Below are 16,829 nucleotides of genomic sequence, written 5' to 3'. Positions count from 1 at the left end.
CATATACTTCACATTATAGTTCACTATTAGAGGTTTGATACCCAAATTTTTATTCTTGTATCAAATTCTAAAGAAAAATACTTTATAAAAAATTATATTTTAAACATGATTAATAAAATTAAATGATATTTTTTAAGAAGAATTAAATGTTATTAATTTTCTTTTAATTAACATAAAAATTAGTTAAATTTTACTTATATGTGTCGGGTGAAATACAAATTACTCTCTCCGTTTTATATTGATTGTTGTTTTAGCCTATTTTTTCATATTGATTAACCTTTCCTATTTCGATAAATTAAAGATTGAAGTTTTTATTTCAATATTGTCCCTATTAAAAATTATTATTGCCTTGGAGATACTTAATGATGCATTTATAAAATATAAGAAAGAGAATACACATATTTTAGTAAAATTAATCCTTAATAAATGTTATTGTATTAAAATAATTACTTTTATTTATGTGTGAAAAAACTTAAATGTCCATTGAAATGAAATGGAGAAAGCCCGTATTGGATATTCAAAAAATATTTAAATATATTTTTTATCTCTTAAATTTATGTTATTGTTGTTTTTAGTCCGTTAAAATTAAATTTGTTTTTTTAGTCTCTTAATTTCAATAAAAAAATTGTCTTTTTTACAGTAAAAAATTGTCACAAATTGAATATTTGAACCACAAAAAAATAATATTAGCTGACTAAAAAGAACAATTTTAAAATTTAATGAAAACAAATTTAAATTTAGGAGATAAAAAATAACAATGATTTAAATTTGGGGAATGAGAGACGTAAGTAAGTCTAATAAAAATATTAGTAATACACCCTTTTGGACATATTATCTTTTATTAATTGAAATTTCTTCAAAATCACAAAAAATTAAGGATGTGATTGGATAAATTTCTACAAAAATACTTCTAAAAAATAAATAAATAAATTATTTCATAAGCTAAAATTAACTTATAAATAAGCTAAAAATCTTTGTTTGGAGAAATTAATTTGAGCATGGTGTGTAAGTTAGTGTAAATTGTTTGATATTATTTTTTATTATCATGGATAAAAAATAAAAGAAATTTGACAAGTTAAGACTATGATCGACAAAATATTTTAGTTGGTTTTAATTTTTTTATTAACTTAAAAACTAGTTTAACTGCTCGGTAAATAAATTTTTTAATAATAATTTTAATATAATTTTTAGTGTTTTTTTAAACATTACTTGAAATAGATTTATTTTTAAAAATTAATTTCTAATTTCTAATTTTTATTTTTTTTTCATTTTTATTTATATTTAAAATAAATTATGATTTTATTATTTTTTTGTTATTATCCATTTTTCCATTATCTCAACAACTTACTTTTATTAAATACTTATAATTTAATAAGATAATTTTTCAATTATAAGTTAATTTTTTCGACTTCCAATTAATATATGAGTCTGATGTCTCATTTAATCATTTATCTAGTTTTATAGTTTTTAACAGTTTTTTTAATTAACTAATAAGAAAAAAATAGTTAAAGAATGAGAACCTAATAGAGTTACACTTCACTTGAATCTAATCAAATACCAAAGTGAGAAGTGAATGCAGCAAAAGTAACAAGGAACAAACTAAATAGAAATAGAGTTGTTCAACTTTTGCGGATGCAGAAACTATATAACTTTATTCAATCAAGAAATTCAACGAAAGATTGACATACAAAAGATAAACTCTTCTTCTAGCTATGTCTACCCATTGAAGGGGCAAACCAGGTGGTTTATATATCATATCACACGATGCATAGTAAACAAATCAAAAAGCTCAACAAAAGCAAACTAAGGCAGATACTCCTCCTTCCTTCCACTTGAACAATCAGACACTCAAACTCAACAGTTCAAAGCATCATCACGATGACAACACTTATACTTAACAGAAGACACCTCCATGACACGGCCACACGTGAGATATCTCTTTCTCCTTGGCATCATATATAGTACTCTTTGAAGGCAATGTCAAACCCTTCTCTATCGAACACTCTCTCTTTCCAGTTTTGAAACTCAGCCACGATCTGATAAACAGCCTGGCCATGACAGAGATGCTTAATGTTGTGCCCTTTGCTGAGAATGGCCCACCCTTGTGGGTCCCTTTTGAGGCAGAATAAGCACTTTACAATCTTCTGAATCTCACAGTCCACTGCCTCTTGGTGCGATACGCCAATCCAGAAACTTGGAACACTGTTGTTGAGTTCACCCTTCCCCTTCCCCAGTTCATAGTTCTCTATTATGATATCTGCACGTTGGATATTCTCGTTCATTTTTATCTTTGACAGCTCGTGTGTGAAGTTCTGGACCCACGTATTGTTGGCACCTCCATAGATAAAGATGTATCTGTTCTCCTTCACCTGATTCACCTTGTAAGATTAAATATTTCATACATAAGTCAATCACTATACCTTTTTTGTCTTCAAAAAATTAACTAATTTTAATTTTACAACATATAAAGAAATGTTTATTTAAGGACTTCATTCCTTTAAATAAAATCTGTCATTTAAATTTTGTAGATAAAATTCGGCAAAAATTCACCATCAACAAAATATATATTCTATATTAACGTCACAGTAACTCAAAATATTTTATTTTATTGAAATATATCTTTTTATATATCAAAAAAGACAAATTTTTTGTACATTATAACCCAAACACATTATTATGAATTATAAAATTGTTTATTTTTACAGAAATTATTAAAATATATATATATATAATAATTTTTAATTGATTGATACACTATCACAATTTATGAAAATTGAAGTCTTAAAATATGTATCTCAACACTAATTGGAAATTATAAGCACTAAGTTAGTTGAGTGTCTTTTTAAGCCAATAGAGAAAAATAATTATTTAAGAAGAAAGTTGAAAAATTGTAGAGTACCTGTAGTACAGGTGTTGCTTTTAGGATTAAATCCCAAAGCCACTTCCATTTCAGAGTAAGTTCATCACCATCAACTTTCCTGAAAGGGAAGGCCTCTATGCCCCATTCAAAGATCACTTCCAGGGCATTTTCATTCAATAGGGTACCTTTAGAGCTGAACAACGGGGCAATAGGCTGAATCTCATAATTCAGTCTTTCTGTATCTTTTATTATCTTGAGCCCCGGTAACTCAAAGAAGTATTCCACCGCATAAAACTTGATGCCACTCTTCAAAGCTTTGAACTGTTCCCTACTACCCTGGCTCCACTCAACCACAATGGAGATCCACAATATCTTGAAATCTTCTTTTCTTGAAGCCTTTTGCTTCTTTTGGATCTTCTTGCAATCTTTCATACGTTGAATTCAAAAGCGAAATCTCATCTTCAATGCTGTCGAGACCCGAGATGAAGAGCAACACATGTTTCTGCCAGAACACATGTTCGATGCCCTGTTTAGGACATAAATTTCAAAAACACAACATAATCAGTTAATCACTCAACTGTGTCTATCTCCATCTCTAATTCCAACACACCCAGTATAACAAAAATTATTCCCTCCATTTCTAAATAATTGTCATCCTACCGACCATGAAGAAGTAATAAAAAAATGAAAAAAAAATATTAATTTTATAAAATTAGTTTTATATTATCATTAATTCATTTCTAGATTTTGTTGTTCCTCGTAAATATTATTTTGAAACAATTTTTTATTCATACATAAAAATTATAGTTGGACTGAGGTCCTACAAAACTAACTAACCCTTGTAACTAGGTTGGTCCCTTCAAATATCTTGGGATTCTCAGCTCCCTTTTGTTGGGGGTAGATCAGAGCCTTCAAAAGATCCACAATATCTTTAGGCCTCTCAAAGACGTTCTGGATGGTAATGTAATCTCGTACATTGGCTGCAACAAATAAAGACAAACTCTTAGTATAGAAGTATGGCTCTTAATTGGTTTGAAAGAACAGGAAGCAATTAATTTATCAACCTATTTGCTCTTTGACGTTTGTAAGATGAGTTGCCAACTTGTTAACAGCAGTGGAAAGCCTGAATGTATATTCTGATAATTTATAGTTCCTGTAAAAACAAACAATTTAAGTTATATAATGGGATGAGCAGCACAATTTGCTGACTGAGATACTCTGAGCCTTATTTTTTATTCAATGAATCCACTTGTTCATAAATTTCACATTTTATGACACATACATAATTCCAGAGTCAGTGGCATTGGTTTGGCAGATTGAGAAGTGTTTCACATGATATGTTAGATTACAATATATGAAGTTGTTTCATTTTGTCACCTATAATAATCATACCCGGCTCATTCAAATTATTTTTCATTAAAGATACATGTGGTCTAAACAAATAACTTACCATAAACCAATGAGGTTGCCGGTGGAAGCAACGGTGGCAGCAATTGACCATTATACAACAACAAGGATGGCTTGGAAGGCTTCTGTCAAGTCAGGCACGTCCTCTGGATCATAGCCATCAGCAGCATACGTTGATGTGTTGAAACACTTGCACTATGTACGTGACAAGTTCGCCAACAGCAGAGGCATTCCTTCTCTGGACTTGATTCAGCTGCCTCAGCGAGTTTCCGAGCACGTCGTTTGTTTGAAACTGAGTAAGGTGAACGAAACTCCCGTACTCCAAAGACAAAGCAGCTATATATGGCTATCAGTGCCTTCGCATCCCAGGTGTTGAAGGATCCACATTGTTGTTTGCTGTACGCAATACGCAGCACTACGTCTGGATATCATCTGTGTCACCGTTTTTTATATGTCCAATTATATACTAGACACACCAATCCCGTAACATGTACATAAAAAAATATTAACCTGGCAAGAAATCAGCTTCAGTGTAGGGAATTCTGGTTTGGCACTGGCTGTGGAAATCGGGGATTGACTCTATAAAACGATTAAAAAGTTTAGAAGTTAGCTACCCTTGTTAAATAAAAGATAAGATATTGACTCATAGGCATATAGCTTTTCTTATATATGATGCTCTTTTAAAAATACAAGGGACTTCAAATTAAAAGATTGATATTATTTAATGATGTTATTTGTATTATCGAATATGATAATGTCATAAGGTAGAAATTAAAAATAATTGAGAAAATCGACGTGAATTATTCAAAGGATAATATTCGAGACAAGGTTGTAGAATTTATTGGTGTTACAAGTTTCATTATTATTGAGGTGATCGAGTCAAATAAACAATATTCATGATTATATTAATACACATATATACTATGTATACTTAAATTGAGTTATATGGGCATTTAATTAATGTCATTCATAAATTAGTATTTTTAAGAATAAAATATTTATTAAATCATGCTTAATTTGAAAAAATAAAATAGCAATATTATATGGAATCTACTTGTTATAATTTTTTGTAAAAGAATAACTTTTTTAAAACAATAACTTTTTGATACCTTTGTTTAAAATTTTTAAAATAATAAAATCAATAATAACTAATTTTTTTAAGTATGTAATTAAGAATATATTTGGTGCACACATAAAAATAAATAAAAAAACTAAAAGATCTAATTAAAATTAAAAGTTACTTTGAATAATTTATCCTAAAATTAATTATTTTTAAAATATTTATAATTGAAAAAAAATATAAATTAGTTTCTTTATGTAAAATATATATATAAAAGAATTACTTACTAGATTATGTAAAATTATTATTATTTTAAAATGTGTGATACTAGTGATAGCCTAACTCATAATATTGGCGAGATGATTTCAGTTTTCTGTGACACACGTGTCAGACATCGAAGGGTGAAGCGTAGAGAAGTAGAGGCGAGCCACTCGCACTAAACTAAATCCCGGTCACACCCTTCTTTATTGTTGTCGTTTCGTTCCTCACTGTCACTGACTCACTCTTGTTTTCGCTTCGCTACTCATCATCCTAAGGTAATGCCTCTCAGCTATGCATTTATGTTTTCTTCTTCCTCAGCGATTCTCTTTCCCCTATTAATTAAACCCTTTTAGTTTTGCTTGTGCGAACCTCTTGTTATTCTTCTGTAAGAACGGCTTTCGTTTCGGATTAGGTTTTATAAAATCCCAAAACCAAGGTTTTTGTTTGTAGAATATCTAATTTTAATATTTTTGGGTCTGGTGTTGAATATCTTAGTTACTTGTTTTTAATGTCATGTTAGCAATAGTTCTTTGTCATTGTTTCTGGTATAAATAAGACACCTGTTCATGTTTAAGGTGTGAAGAAAAAGAATGGAACTTATATATATTTGTTTTCTTGTTCCTGCAGTAGTGCTGTAGCAGATTGTTGCTCTTCCTCTTTAGGGGTCTATGATCAAGATAGGGAGTGTGGGTGTGGCCGTGTGGGTTGACTTGTCTCTCTTAGCAAAGTTGGTTTCTTAAAAAAAAAAATGGATAAACAAACACTCAAATCTGTAGGTTGTCTCAAATTTGTACATGTAAATTGTAATTACCAAGTGAAAACAAACAGAGGCACATCACTTAATGTCAAATTTGCTCATGTAAATTTTAATTACCAAGTGGAAGCAAACAGATGCACATGACTTTTCAACATTTGCCTGTGTGTGTATGTTTGCTAAATAGTGTATTATTTTGCTGCTCTGAACGCACTTTTTCATTTTATATTCTTCTTTTGAATGATTTTTTGCTGGTATTTAGACCCCTCTGCTTTGGTGGCTTTATGTCAACACTGAGTTGCCTGTACCTTGAGTCAGACCCCTATGCATCTGCCAATAAAAGCAGTTGTCGTCAAGTGCACGAGGCTCCTATCATTGGAGGGTTTGCATTGTTATATTTGAAAGAATGGCATCATAATTGATGACCATGATTTGGTTATAGCAACTGCACATGGTTGTTATTTTGATTTGTGTCAAAACAACTTTTGGGCATTTTCCAGCAGTTTCTTCAGTAATCATATCACCATTATTGCAACCGTAGTCATAGTTACAAGTTAAGAGCTTTGGGAATGTATTTTTGATGAAGTATATGGTAATGATTTTTGTACTTTATGGAAAAAAAATTGTATTATAGTTTTATAGTTCAAAGGTCATGAAGTAGAAAACTTTTGTATCTAATCAGGTTTTATGTAGCAAGTAGAAACATGTGTGTCTTTAATTGAAAGGTTGTGAACTAAAAGGGCTTCCAGCAACTGCATATGGTCATTATTTGGATTTCAGTCAATTAACTTCGGGCATTTTCCAGCAGCTGCTCAAGTCAACATATCTTATTATTGCAGCTGTAGTTGTGGTTACAAGTCAACAGCTTTGAGAATATATATATATATATATATATATATATATATATCAAGTTGATCAAATATGGTTTTGCACCTTGCTGGATAAAATTCGTATGGTAGAATTTAAAGGACATCAATTATAAAATGTTGTGTCTAGCCACACATATCATGTAGTAATTTGGAACATGTGTGTCTTTATTTTAGAAGTTATAAACTAGAAAAGCTTACATTTTTATTTGTATATGAATGGTTGTTAGTGTCATAACTCTGATCTCCTAGTACAATAATGATTTTGGTGATTTTCTGACATTACTCTCCGAGGATCAAAATTTTGATATCCATCAGTTTAATTAGCATGTACTGCAGACTTTTAATTTGAAGAATACTTGTGCTTTTGAATTAGATATATATAATGGCACTCTAATATCATTTTATTTTATGGCAGAAGTACCAGGAAGAAACAAACAATGTTTCTCAAAGTCCAGCTGCACTGGAATGTCATCATCGCTGCTGAAAATCTGCAACCGGAAGGTCTGATGCTTCATAGGGCAATCATTGTCCGCCTTCTGAGTGACTTTGCTGTGAAGAAGGCCACCAAAGATCTGGGATACTTTCTTGCAGTGACCACACTGGAGAAAATAGGGGAAGGAAAGGTCAGACAACATACTGGGGATGTGCTCTTCCCTGTGGTTTTTAATGCCATCACCTTCAAGTTTTTCAAGGGTGAGATATTAGAGGGTGTTGTCCACAAGGTTCTGAAGCATGGAGTTTTCATGAGATGTGGTCCAATTGAGAATGTCTATCTCTCAAATTTGAAGATGCCTGATTACCGATATGTTCCTGGCGAAAACGCATGCTTCATGAATGACAAAATGTCAAAGATTGGAAAAGATGTCACGGTCCGCTTCTCGGTGATAGGTACAAAGTGGATGGAAGCAGAAAGGGAATTTCAGGCATTGGTCAGTTTGGAAGGGGATTATCTGGGACCAATTTCAACTCCGGATATTTAGCTACATTTTCTTTGTTGCCTTGTCTTCTGAAATGGATGAAATATTTTCCATATGAAGTCAGTTCTTGTAATTAATGATAACTCTGTCTGCCTTCCTTTTAGAACTGTGATTTCCGGCTTGTGTACGGGATACACTAGTGAAATCTGGGACCAATTTCAACTCCGGATATTTAGCTACATTTTCTTTGTTGCCTTGTCTTCTGAAATAGATGAAATATTTTCCATATGAAGTCAGTTCTTGTAATTAATGATAACTCTGTCTGCCTTCCTTTTAGAACTGTGATTTCTGGCTTGTGTACGGGATACACTAGTGAAATCAATATGTGCGTATGTGTAATATGCATTCTTCTGTTAATGGTTTAGTAGAAAGCTTGACTTTTTAATCTTGTTTAACATAATGGTTGATAGGAAGCTTAGGAGGGCTGTTGATTGTAATTTGCAAACTGTAGACCAGTATGTTTACGCCTATGAATTATGATGATCCAAGAAAAGAATTCGCCTTTTGTTGCATGTTTGTCGTATTAGGATTGTTTTGAAGTATTGGCAGCGTTGTTGACCTTGTTGCTGTTACAGATTTGTTTATTTTCTCTGTTGTTTCTTAATCCATATAATATTTTAGTAACAGATACGAGGACATTTTGTTGCAGATTGTTAAACTAAAAGGGTTCTTAACTGAATATTTTCAAGCTAAAACAGCTCTATAAGTATTCAAATTTGCTATTAGTGTATTAAATATTTAAGACCATGGCCTCCTTTCCCTAATATTCCACATTATAAACTTCCATTCAAATTTATTGCTTGAAACGCTTCTCCATGCGCCAAGCAGGAAAATAATCAAAGAGAGCACGAATTATCCAGCTTAGCACTAAAATTTTTGGGGGGAAAACTTCCAAAACAATTATTTTAGATTGTATTATAATGTTGACTAAATGAACATTTGAATCCATATAAAAATATACTTTAATAGGTTACATCAATTGAACATTTTAAAGATTTAATTTGATATCAAAATATTTTTTGAAATGGTTCTTTAATAGGTTAATTGAGTATTAAGATATTTTATTTGTATAATTAAATAATTATATAAAAAAAATATTTACCCTTCTAAGAGTTAAAATGTTAGTTATTCACAAAAAAAAAAAAGATAAGATGGTAGTTTGAATTAAAAGTAAAAGCTTAAAATAATTACAATTGAGTAAGTCTCTAGGTAGTGTAGCTGTAGTCTGTAGATGTGTCATCTGACGTTGTAGTATTTGATCCATTTGATGCTGTCCCTGTTGCCGGAAACGAAATGGATTTGATTCCTAACCCTAATGCTAACCCCAAGCAACCTGCGTTTTGCCTAAAATGGCCATGGAATGATGCAAACCATAACTCTAACTCTAACCCTAGTCCCTGCAATTTTGAGGGTCCATGGCTATTCAAGTCACTCCAAAACGTTGGCTTAATCGCTTTCAATTTTGCGAGCTCTTTTTCGAGTCGGAAGAAGAAAACGAGTCCAGCGGCAGCGTCGTCGTCGGAGGCAGAGCAGAGAGCGTTTGCGTCGGCTCTGGCCAGCGGGAAGGAGGCGACTTTGGTGGAGTTCTACTCCCCCAAGTGTAGGCTCTGCAATTCCTTGCTCAAATTTGTCTCCGAAGTCGAAACCAGGAACTCTAATTGGCTCAACATTGTCATGGCTGATGCCGAGAACCCCAATTGGCTACCTGAGGTATCTTATTTTTCACTTATTTGACCTTAACAATAGGAATTGAGATTACTCTTGGATTCATTCATTTTGGACTGCACATTGTGACAAGAGAATCATACTTTTGCATCATTCTCTAATATCTTTTCTTTATGCTCATCTGAGCCTATTCATTCAAATAAAGATTGTTTTTTGCTCCCATTCTAACAGCTTTTTCTTACTCACTCATTTGACATTTCACACCTGCCTTTCTTCTTCAAATACTATCTTTGGAGAAATCTAATCTGATATAGTACCTTCAAGAAGTTTGATTGTAACTCACTGATTTCTACTCTCCATACATTAGTTGTAGAAAGGAAGAAAATGTTCCTTAGTTGTTCCAATAGATAGAAAATTATACTCACATGGGTTCTGCTTATGTAAGTTTTTCCTCGGGCTTAGTAAAAATCCTAGGGACATTTTGTCTACAAGTGATGTTGTGACTGTTACTGATTAACTTTATTTGTGATTCTGAATCGTTGTAGGATAATAGCCATTTAGCAACACAGAAGTGATATAGACAGAAAAGGATGGACAACAAGCAACTAGGCAAAATAAAACATAACCTAATAAAGTTTGGAAGAAGCAAACTCTTCCCAATTACAGCAATTAAACCCCGTTAATGAGAACAAATTCTATCTGTTGGAATAAATAAATTCTAGTCATATGAATTAATTTGCATAAAGTGGCAAGGACAAAATCATGTTGCTTTCCCTTTTAAGTCAATTACTCGTTTGCCATACAGACATGAAACATAAACTTGCTAAATACCCATGCAGCAACGCTACAATAGCATGAACAGTACTTGTTGGAGATTTCACATCAACTATTGATATGACCAAATTAAAGTATATAAGTGAGGAAAAATTCTCACCTTACAAGTCGGTTTTGTAATGTTGAGTTAGGTCCAAACCCTAAAATTCTAAGAGTACTTGTATATATTATGCTCAAACAGAAACCCAACAAGTAGTTTATAATTAAGAACTTGTTTGGATAAACTTCTTCAGAAACAATTATAAGAGAATAAAAATTAAATAAGTTTCTCCATGAGCTAAAAATTAGCTTATGCGTAAGTTAAAAATAAGTTTTTAGATAAGTGCTTGTTGAGACATTTATTCAAACAGGCCCTAATTCCCATTTCTCATGCATTATCATAGTAGGTGATATTTTAGCTCAATGGTGGTGACATCAGGTTTTCCACCATATGCCTAAATCAAGGAAGAACTTTTGATACAAACTCGTGCTATGGAAATGGATAACTTCATATAAACTGCCTTTCTGTTTATTTTTCCTTTTTGTGTGATATTTTTTGTTTTGTTTGTTCAGGGTCTGACTTCTTTTACATTGTTTAACATATTTGTTTATTACCAGTGTCATTTGTTTCTGCTATGGAAATTGGGTTTACTTGTCATTGGATTATGATGGATTTTGGCTTGGTGTATCCTACCTTATCGCTTTGTTGCTTTGTGAAAGTTATTTTATATTGTTTTGTTTCTTTAACTCAAGTGTACAAGATTAAATATCAAAGTTTGGTCATTAGAAAGAAATAAATGGGACAAGGGGACTTAGCAAAGCTTAATATAATAATTATTCATGTTATCTCCTAGAGTAAGTATGCTGAACCACGTTTGGGCAGACCTGACTAAGCCATTGGACCTCGCTATGTCAGTCCCCTGCTGCAAGCCTTTTTTTCTACTCCTCTTTTAGATGCAGGCCTGTTTCGCAATTTTTTTTTTTTAAATGTGATCCTCAATATATCCCTCTCAAGAAGTATTGCATTCTTGACTCTTCATGCGATTACTTTTTGGCTTTTTTATTCATTCTTTCAGAATTACCTTTACATGCAAACCCTGCTAATATTCTTTACACTCTAGCTGCTGCTTAAATTGGCTTAACCTGCTATCTTGCCTTGGATTATGTACAGCGTGCATTGTAACAAATGCTGCTTCCATATTTAACCTTACCTTTTCAACTGTCGGATTATACCTTGGACAATCTCATTTGTTAGCACATGCTATTAAAAATTGACAAATGGGCAATGCTGGCATTTTACCCAAACAGAGAGTACCATCCCATCCTACGATCACTCTTCAGCTCAAAAGTTCAAAATATTACATTCTAGGTCCATATTAATATCTCTGTTCTTCAATGCATCCACTTTTGATATGAATGGGATCCATTTTGAGATATTTCTATGCGAAACCTGAGATGATGGTTCTGGTAAGGAACATCAATTTTTTGGAGGGGTATGGGAAGAGCATCAATTTTTAATTTAAGATCAAATACATTGTAGATTTAAGAGATTTGAGGCCTTTATCCCATACTTGATGGAAATTGTAGAGGTCCGAATTTAGGATGGACTTGAAAGTTTTCTTTGAATACTTTATCCTTTTCTATTTCTGGAAATGATGTGGAACTTGAAATCTAGTTTCGTGGATTTCCTTTGGAAATAATTCACGCTATTGCTTCTCGATATTCTCGCATGATCTTCAATGAAATTGGTTTTGCTATCTTTTATAGCTTGAGGATACTGTTGTATACGAATAATTGGATATGATATTTATTTGTTTAACCTCAGGAGAATACACTTTGTTCATTATAATTTCTTGCTGACTTGTTTTTAAATCTTCGAATTGCAGCTCCTTAATTATGATGTTAGCTATGTTCCTTGCTTTGTGCTTCTTGACAACAATGGAAAGGCCCTTGCAAAGACTGGTGTCCCAAATAGTCGTTTACATGTTATTGCAGGACTCTCCCATCTTCTCAAAATGAAGCGTCCTCAACAAAATTATTGATGATGAGTCTAGTGCATGAAAACCAACCTTTTTTGTGGGATTGATATAGATATATTGAATTGCATTTTATACAAATAACTCATCATCCTTCTTCATTTCTCTCTTCTTTCATCATTCACTTCCTCTGTACATTGCTATCATTACAACTTTCTGTTCAAGTACCAAGGCACCATAACGTGATTTACTCGTTATCTTCCCTACAAATTTGTGGCACATAGGTTGCAACCAATGACCTGTAATAATCTAATTTATTATAGACAATACATATTCTATCATAATTTATGTTTGACTTGGATTAGATATATCACAATATAAAATAAAGATTAAATTAATTACTTGGTTTCTACAATATTAGAAATCAAGTTCACGCACAAACTTGATTCTCATACATTTTCTTGTTTCCACATGTACGGAAAAAGTAATTCTTGTGTGGATAAACCATCCAATTTAGGTGTTCAGATTCAGTGATGCATTTTTTTGGTGGGACTCTATCTGGATTTAGAGTGTTGCTAGGTGCATCCAGTATTATTGTTGGTACACCCAACACTAATCATAAAAAGACAGAAATATTCCTTACGAATCAAGTTGATCTGTAAGTTAATTTTTAAGACTTACGGATCAAGTTGATCCATAAGTCTTTTACGGATTAAGTTAATCCGTAAGTTGATTTCTATTACTGAAGCCTAAAAATATGTTAGGTTGGGATGGTTTTAATTGAAAAGCACGATAAAATAATGAGTTGTTTGTCGCCTAGTGACAGCGTGAGACATGTGTATTATTTATTATTTAATCCATCAATTAGTCAATGGGAACGCAGTAACAGAATTGGTACTGTGAGTCTGTGACGTAATCAGCAAATTTAGTTTATGACCTAAGCAACTCAGATCCCTTCGTTTGCGGAAAAAGAAAGTAAAGACAGAATGAAATTATCACTAAAATAAGTGAAATTTATATTTTAATTCACTTTGTTAAACAAAGGTAGTGTGGATCCCTTTATAATTAAATTGTTTCTAAACAGACACTACCTTTAATTTAACATATGCTTATTCGTAAAGATTTATTTATGGTGGGCAAATTGTATCTATATTTACTATTTAAACTGTCTTTAAAATGTTGGAAAATATTCTATTATTTCACTATAGAGAATTTAAATGTTTTTGATTTTACATTTTCACAAAAATAAAAAGGGATTGGTTTTGCATAAATTGGGAACTTTTGAGTTAGTTGATCACTAGAACACACGTTAATTTCTTATTGGTCTATAGCATGTTTATTTAACATTTTTCCTGCCCATGATAATAATAATAAAAAGAAATTGTTCCCAGCTCAAATGTGTTGTATCACATTTTTAAAAATGGTTTTTATACTTTTCAATGCTAATTTATTACAGTATATGGAGTAAAATTTTAATTTTCAATAAATATATATTAATTTGATTTTTTAAAATGAAAAATATAATATATTATTATATATTTAATATTATATTTCTTTATAAATATTACATAAATATCTTAATTTTAAAAAAAAATTCTCTCTTTCCTTTTTCTTCAAAATTTTATTTCCACCAAATTTCGAAACCCTTTAACAAATTTGCAGTGAATAAGTCTGTATGGTATATATACTAGCTAGATATTGACTTTTTTTATAAAAAAAAATAGATTTCCGAACTAAATATGATAGTGATCGAAGATATATTAACCTCTTCGTACCAACCATTTTAGTTCATATGTAAATACTACTTTATTGTAAATCCTTGTGATATTGACAACGAATTAGAGCTTAACTAGTTTGCTAAGGTTAGTTCTAAATCTTCTATTCAATTCGTCAAGAAAAAACCTCAAGGCATTATTACATTTTAAAAAAATCATAAAAATACTTTAAAATTTTTATTCATTAAATATTTACTTTAATTTTTTTTATAAATAATGTTTATTATTATTTTTTTTGAAAAGAAGGGACAACGTGCCCCAACAGAGATCGATTAAAATCCACCGGTGAAAATTAGGAAAACTTACGTCAATCTTAATTTATCATATATAATAAATTTATTAATATTTATAATAATTATTTTAAATATCATATATGTACTATTATAATTTTTAATTGATTACTAATGTAAAATTATTTACATAATTACACTAATAATATATAAAACTAAACTCATGGATGATTGTAAACCATGTATATAGTTATAATGTTGTTACATCTATTATGTAAAATGTGGTTAAGTTATAGAACTTACATTAATATTAATTTATCATATATAATAAATTTATTAATATTTATAATAATTATCTTAAATATCATATATGTACAATCATAATTTTTAATTGATTAATAATATAAAACTATTTACATAATTACACTAATAATGTATAAAATTAATCTCAACAGTTGTTGTAAACCGGCCATGTATAAAGTTATAATATTGTTACCTCTTTTATGTAAAATATAGCTAAGTTATAGAATTTCTATATAATTTCAATGAACTTGTTTTAAAAAGAGTAGAAGAATCCATTCAAAATCGATCAAAATGTGAACTAAAATTTGAGAAGTTAAATGTATCGTCGAAGGGAGTTACTATGATTAGAACTGGAAAATACTCAGAAGCAAGATGTTTCAAAAATAAAAAATATTAGTGGTAGCGGTTAGGAAGAAGTTACATGAAGACATCAAATAATATTAGATCAATGTATTTAATAATATTGTTATACACTTGTTAAAATCATACAATTTGTTTGTTAGTATTAAGAGTTTATAAATAAAACGGACGACTACTAATTTTCAAGGGGATTGAAACACTATCACTTAATTTTTTCAAAACTATCATTGATGACTAGAGGAGGTTCAATATGTCATCGTGTATGTATTCAATTATCATCTTTTATAAATTCATATTTTTTTTTTACTTTAATACATCTTTTTAAGCTATTTATCTTTCAAATCTTCGTTTCTTCTCAAAATTTTATTTTTTTCAATCTTGACCTCTTATTACTTTTAGAATTACTATCGAAATTGAAATTATTATAAAAATAATCTTTAAATTAAAAACACTTTTATGAAATTTTCTTACTAATCATCCTATAAAGTACTATATTATTATAATAAAAATTAATATATTTATCAAAATTATAATTATTGTATACATTAGGTATTAAACAATTCTTTGATAAATTAAAAATTATGAACTTATTTATTTAATTAAAAAAAATTCATAATCAAAAATGAATTTTATATCTCATCTTTAAACATTTATTTAATATAATTATTTAGTGAAAATTTATTTATTAATTTGAAAATAGATTTCATTTAAAAAAAGTAACTATAATTTTCACGATAACCAAATGCATATCAGGATAATTTTTATTACGTGGAAAGGAGTTTGAGGTATTCTGGAGGAATTTCGAAAGGAGATTAATGGGTCCTATGTAAAACGCTTTTGGTATACATGTTTTCATTAGATTGTATCTTTCCATGTGCAGCAAGGGTCTCCGCATGTGATAACTGTCTATTATCACGTGCTGCAACACAAGTGGTTATTTGATGTGGATATTATCTGTAATTATGGAGGGACACAAGTTGTGCAATTAATGATTTTTTATGTTAATGAGCAAAACAAAACAAAAAATGGTTATTGTTATAAAAAATTAAATAAAAATAAATACTTTCATATTAACTATTTAGCTTTTCACTTTGAGTTTAATTTTGATATTATTAAAAAATACATTATCAAATAATTAGAAATTACTTTAAATATAAATTTTAAAGTATTATACAAATTAAAAATGTTACCGCACATAATAATTTTTTTAATTAATTAAATGATAATCTAAAAAATGTTTATATTTTTTTAAACTTTCTGTCTTTCTTTTTTTTTCACTTTTATTTCACTTATCATGATTCATGCCATTCATAATTGTAGTTGAAGGGATAGGACTCCCGAAAGTAAGATATATAATTTAAACTAACAATTTTTTTAAGTATTATATTTATATTTACAAGTATATATTTGATAAAATTATAATTTAGCTTTTTAAAATCATTTCACTGATAATAAAAATATATACTTTAAAATTTAAACATAAAATTATTTTAATTTGTAAGTATTTTATTAAAATAAT

At 30.1% G+C, this 16,829-nt stretch overlaps 2 protein-coding genes and 1 pseudogene across 7 annotated transcripts; 2 read left to right on the top strand and 1 right to left on the bottom strand.

The window, feature by feature from the left end:
• Window positions 1–1,694: 1,694 nt before the first annotated feature.
• LOC114402178 lies at window positions 1,695–5,854 on the bottom strand (annotated as a pseudogene).
• Window positions 5,757–8,573, top strand: LOC114401168 (DNA-directed RNA polymerase V subunit 7-like). 6 transcript variants are annotated; one of them, XM_028363599.1, is made up of 4 exons: window positions 5,799–5,863; window positions 6,216–6,315; window positions 7,627–8,159; window positions 8,333–8,573. In XM_028363599.1, exons 2-4 carry the CDS (start codon window positions 6,257–6,259, stop codon window positions 8,362–8,364), a joined length of 624 nt encoding a protein of 207 aa, XP_028219400.1. In that variant the 5' UTR covers window positions 5,799–5,863; window positions 6,216–6,256; the 3' UTR covers window positions 8,365–8,573. The 6 variants fall into 6 exon arrangements, with proteins under 6 accessions (XP_028219402.1, XP_028219404.1, XP_028219400.1 ...); XM_028363600.1 differs by having other exon boundaries at window positions 5,806–5,863; window positions 6,216–6,288; window positions 7,627–8,571; XM_028363601.1 differs by lacking the exon at window positions 6,216–6,315 and having other exon boundaries at window positions 5,757–5,863; window positions 7,627–8,571.
• Window positions 8,574–9,385: 812 nt separating this feature from the next.
• LOC114402468 lies at window positions 9,386–13,006 on the top strand. The gene is made up of 2 exons (XM_028365047.1): window positions 9,386–9,898; window positions 12,553–13,006. The coding sequence occupies exons 1-2, from the start codon at window positions 9,482–9,484 to the stop codon at window positions 12,706–12,708; spliced, it is 573 nt and encodes a 190-aa protein (XP_028220848.1). The 5' UTR covers window positions 9,386–9,481; the 3' UTR covers window positions 12,709–13,006.
• The last annotated feature ends 3,823 nt before the right edge of the window (window positions 13,007–16,829 follow it).

Source organism: Glycine soja, chromosome 20 (genome assembly GCF_004193775.1).
Source record: "Glycine soja cultivar W05 chromosome 20, ASM419377v2, whole genome shotgun sequence".
Classification (NCBI taxonomy): domain Eukaryota; kingdom Viridiplantae; phylum Streptophyta; class Magnoliopsida; order Fabales; family Fabaceae; genus Glycine; species Glycine soja.
Note: the sequence above shows the minus strand (reverse complement) of the source record. Positions and strands in the feature narration are given on the sequence as shown.

What these genes read in the sequence shown, in the direction of transcription:
- LOC114401168 (XM_028363599.1), top strand. Translation starts at nt 6,257, where the DNA reads ATGATCAAGATAGGGAGTGTGGGTGTGGCCGTGTGGGTTGACTTGTCT. An exon ending in GACTTGTCTCTCTTAGCAAA is followed by an intron (nt 6,316 to 7,626) that starts GTTGGTTTCTTA and finishes ATTTTATGGCAG; the next exon opens with AAGTACCAGGAAGAAACAAA. An exon ending in GGTCAGTTTGGAAGGGGATT is followed by an intron (nt 8,160 to 8,332) that starts ATCTGGGACCAA and finishes TACACTAGTGAA; the next exon opens with ATCTGGGACCAATTTCAACT.
- LOC114402468 (XM_028365047.1), top strand. Translation starts at nt 9,482, where the DNA reads ATGGATTTGATTCCTAACCCTAATGCTAACCCCAAGCAACCTGCGTTT. An exon ending in ACCCCAATTGGCTACCTGAG is followed by an intron (nt 9,899 to 12,552) that starts GTATCTTATTTT and finishes TTCGAATTGCAG; the next exon opens with CTCCTTAATTATGATGTTAG.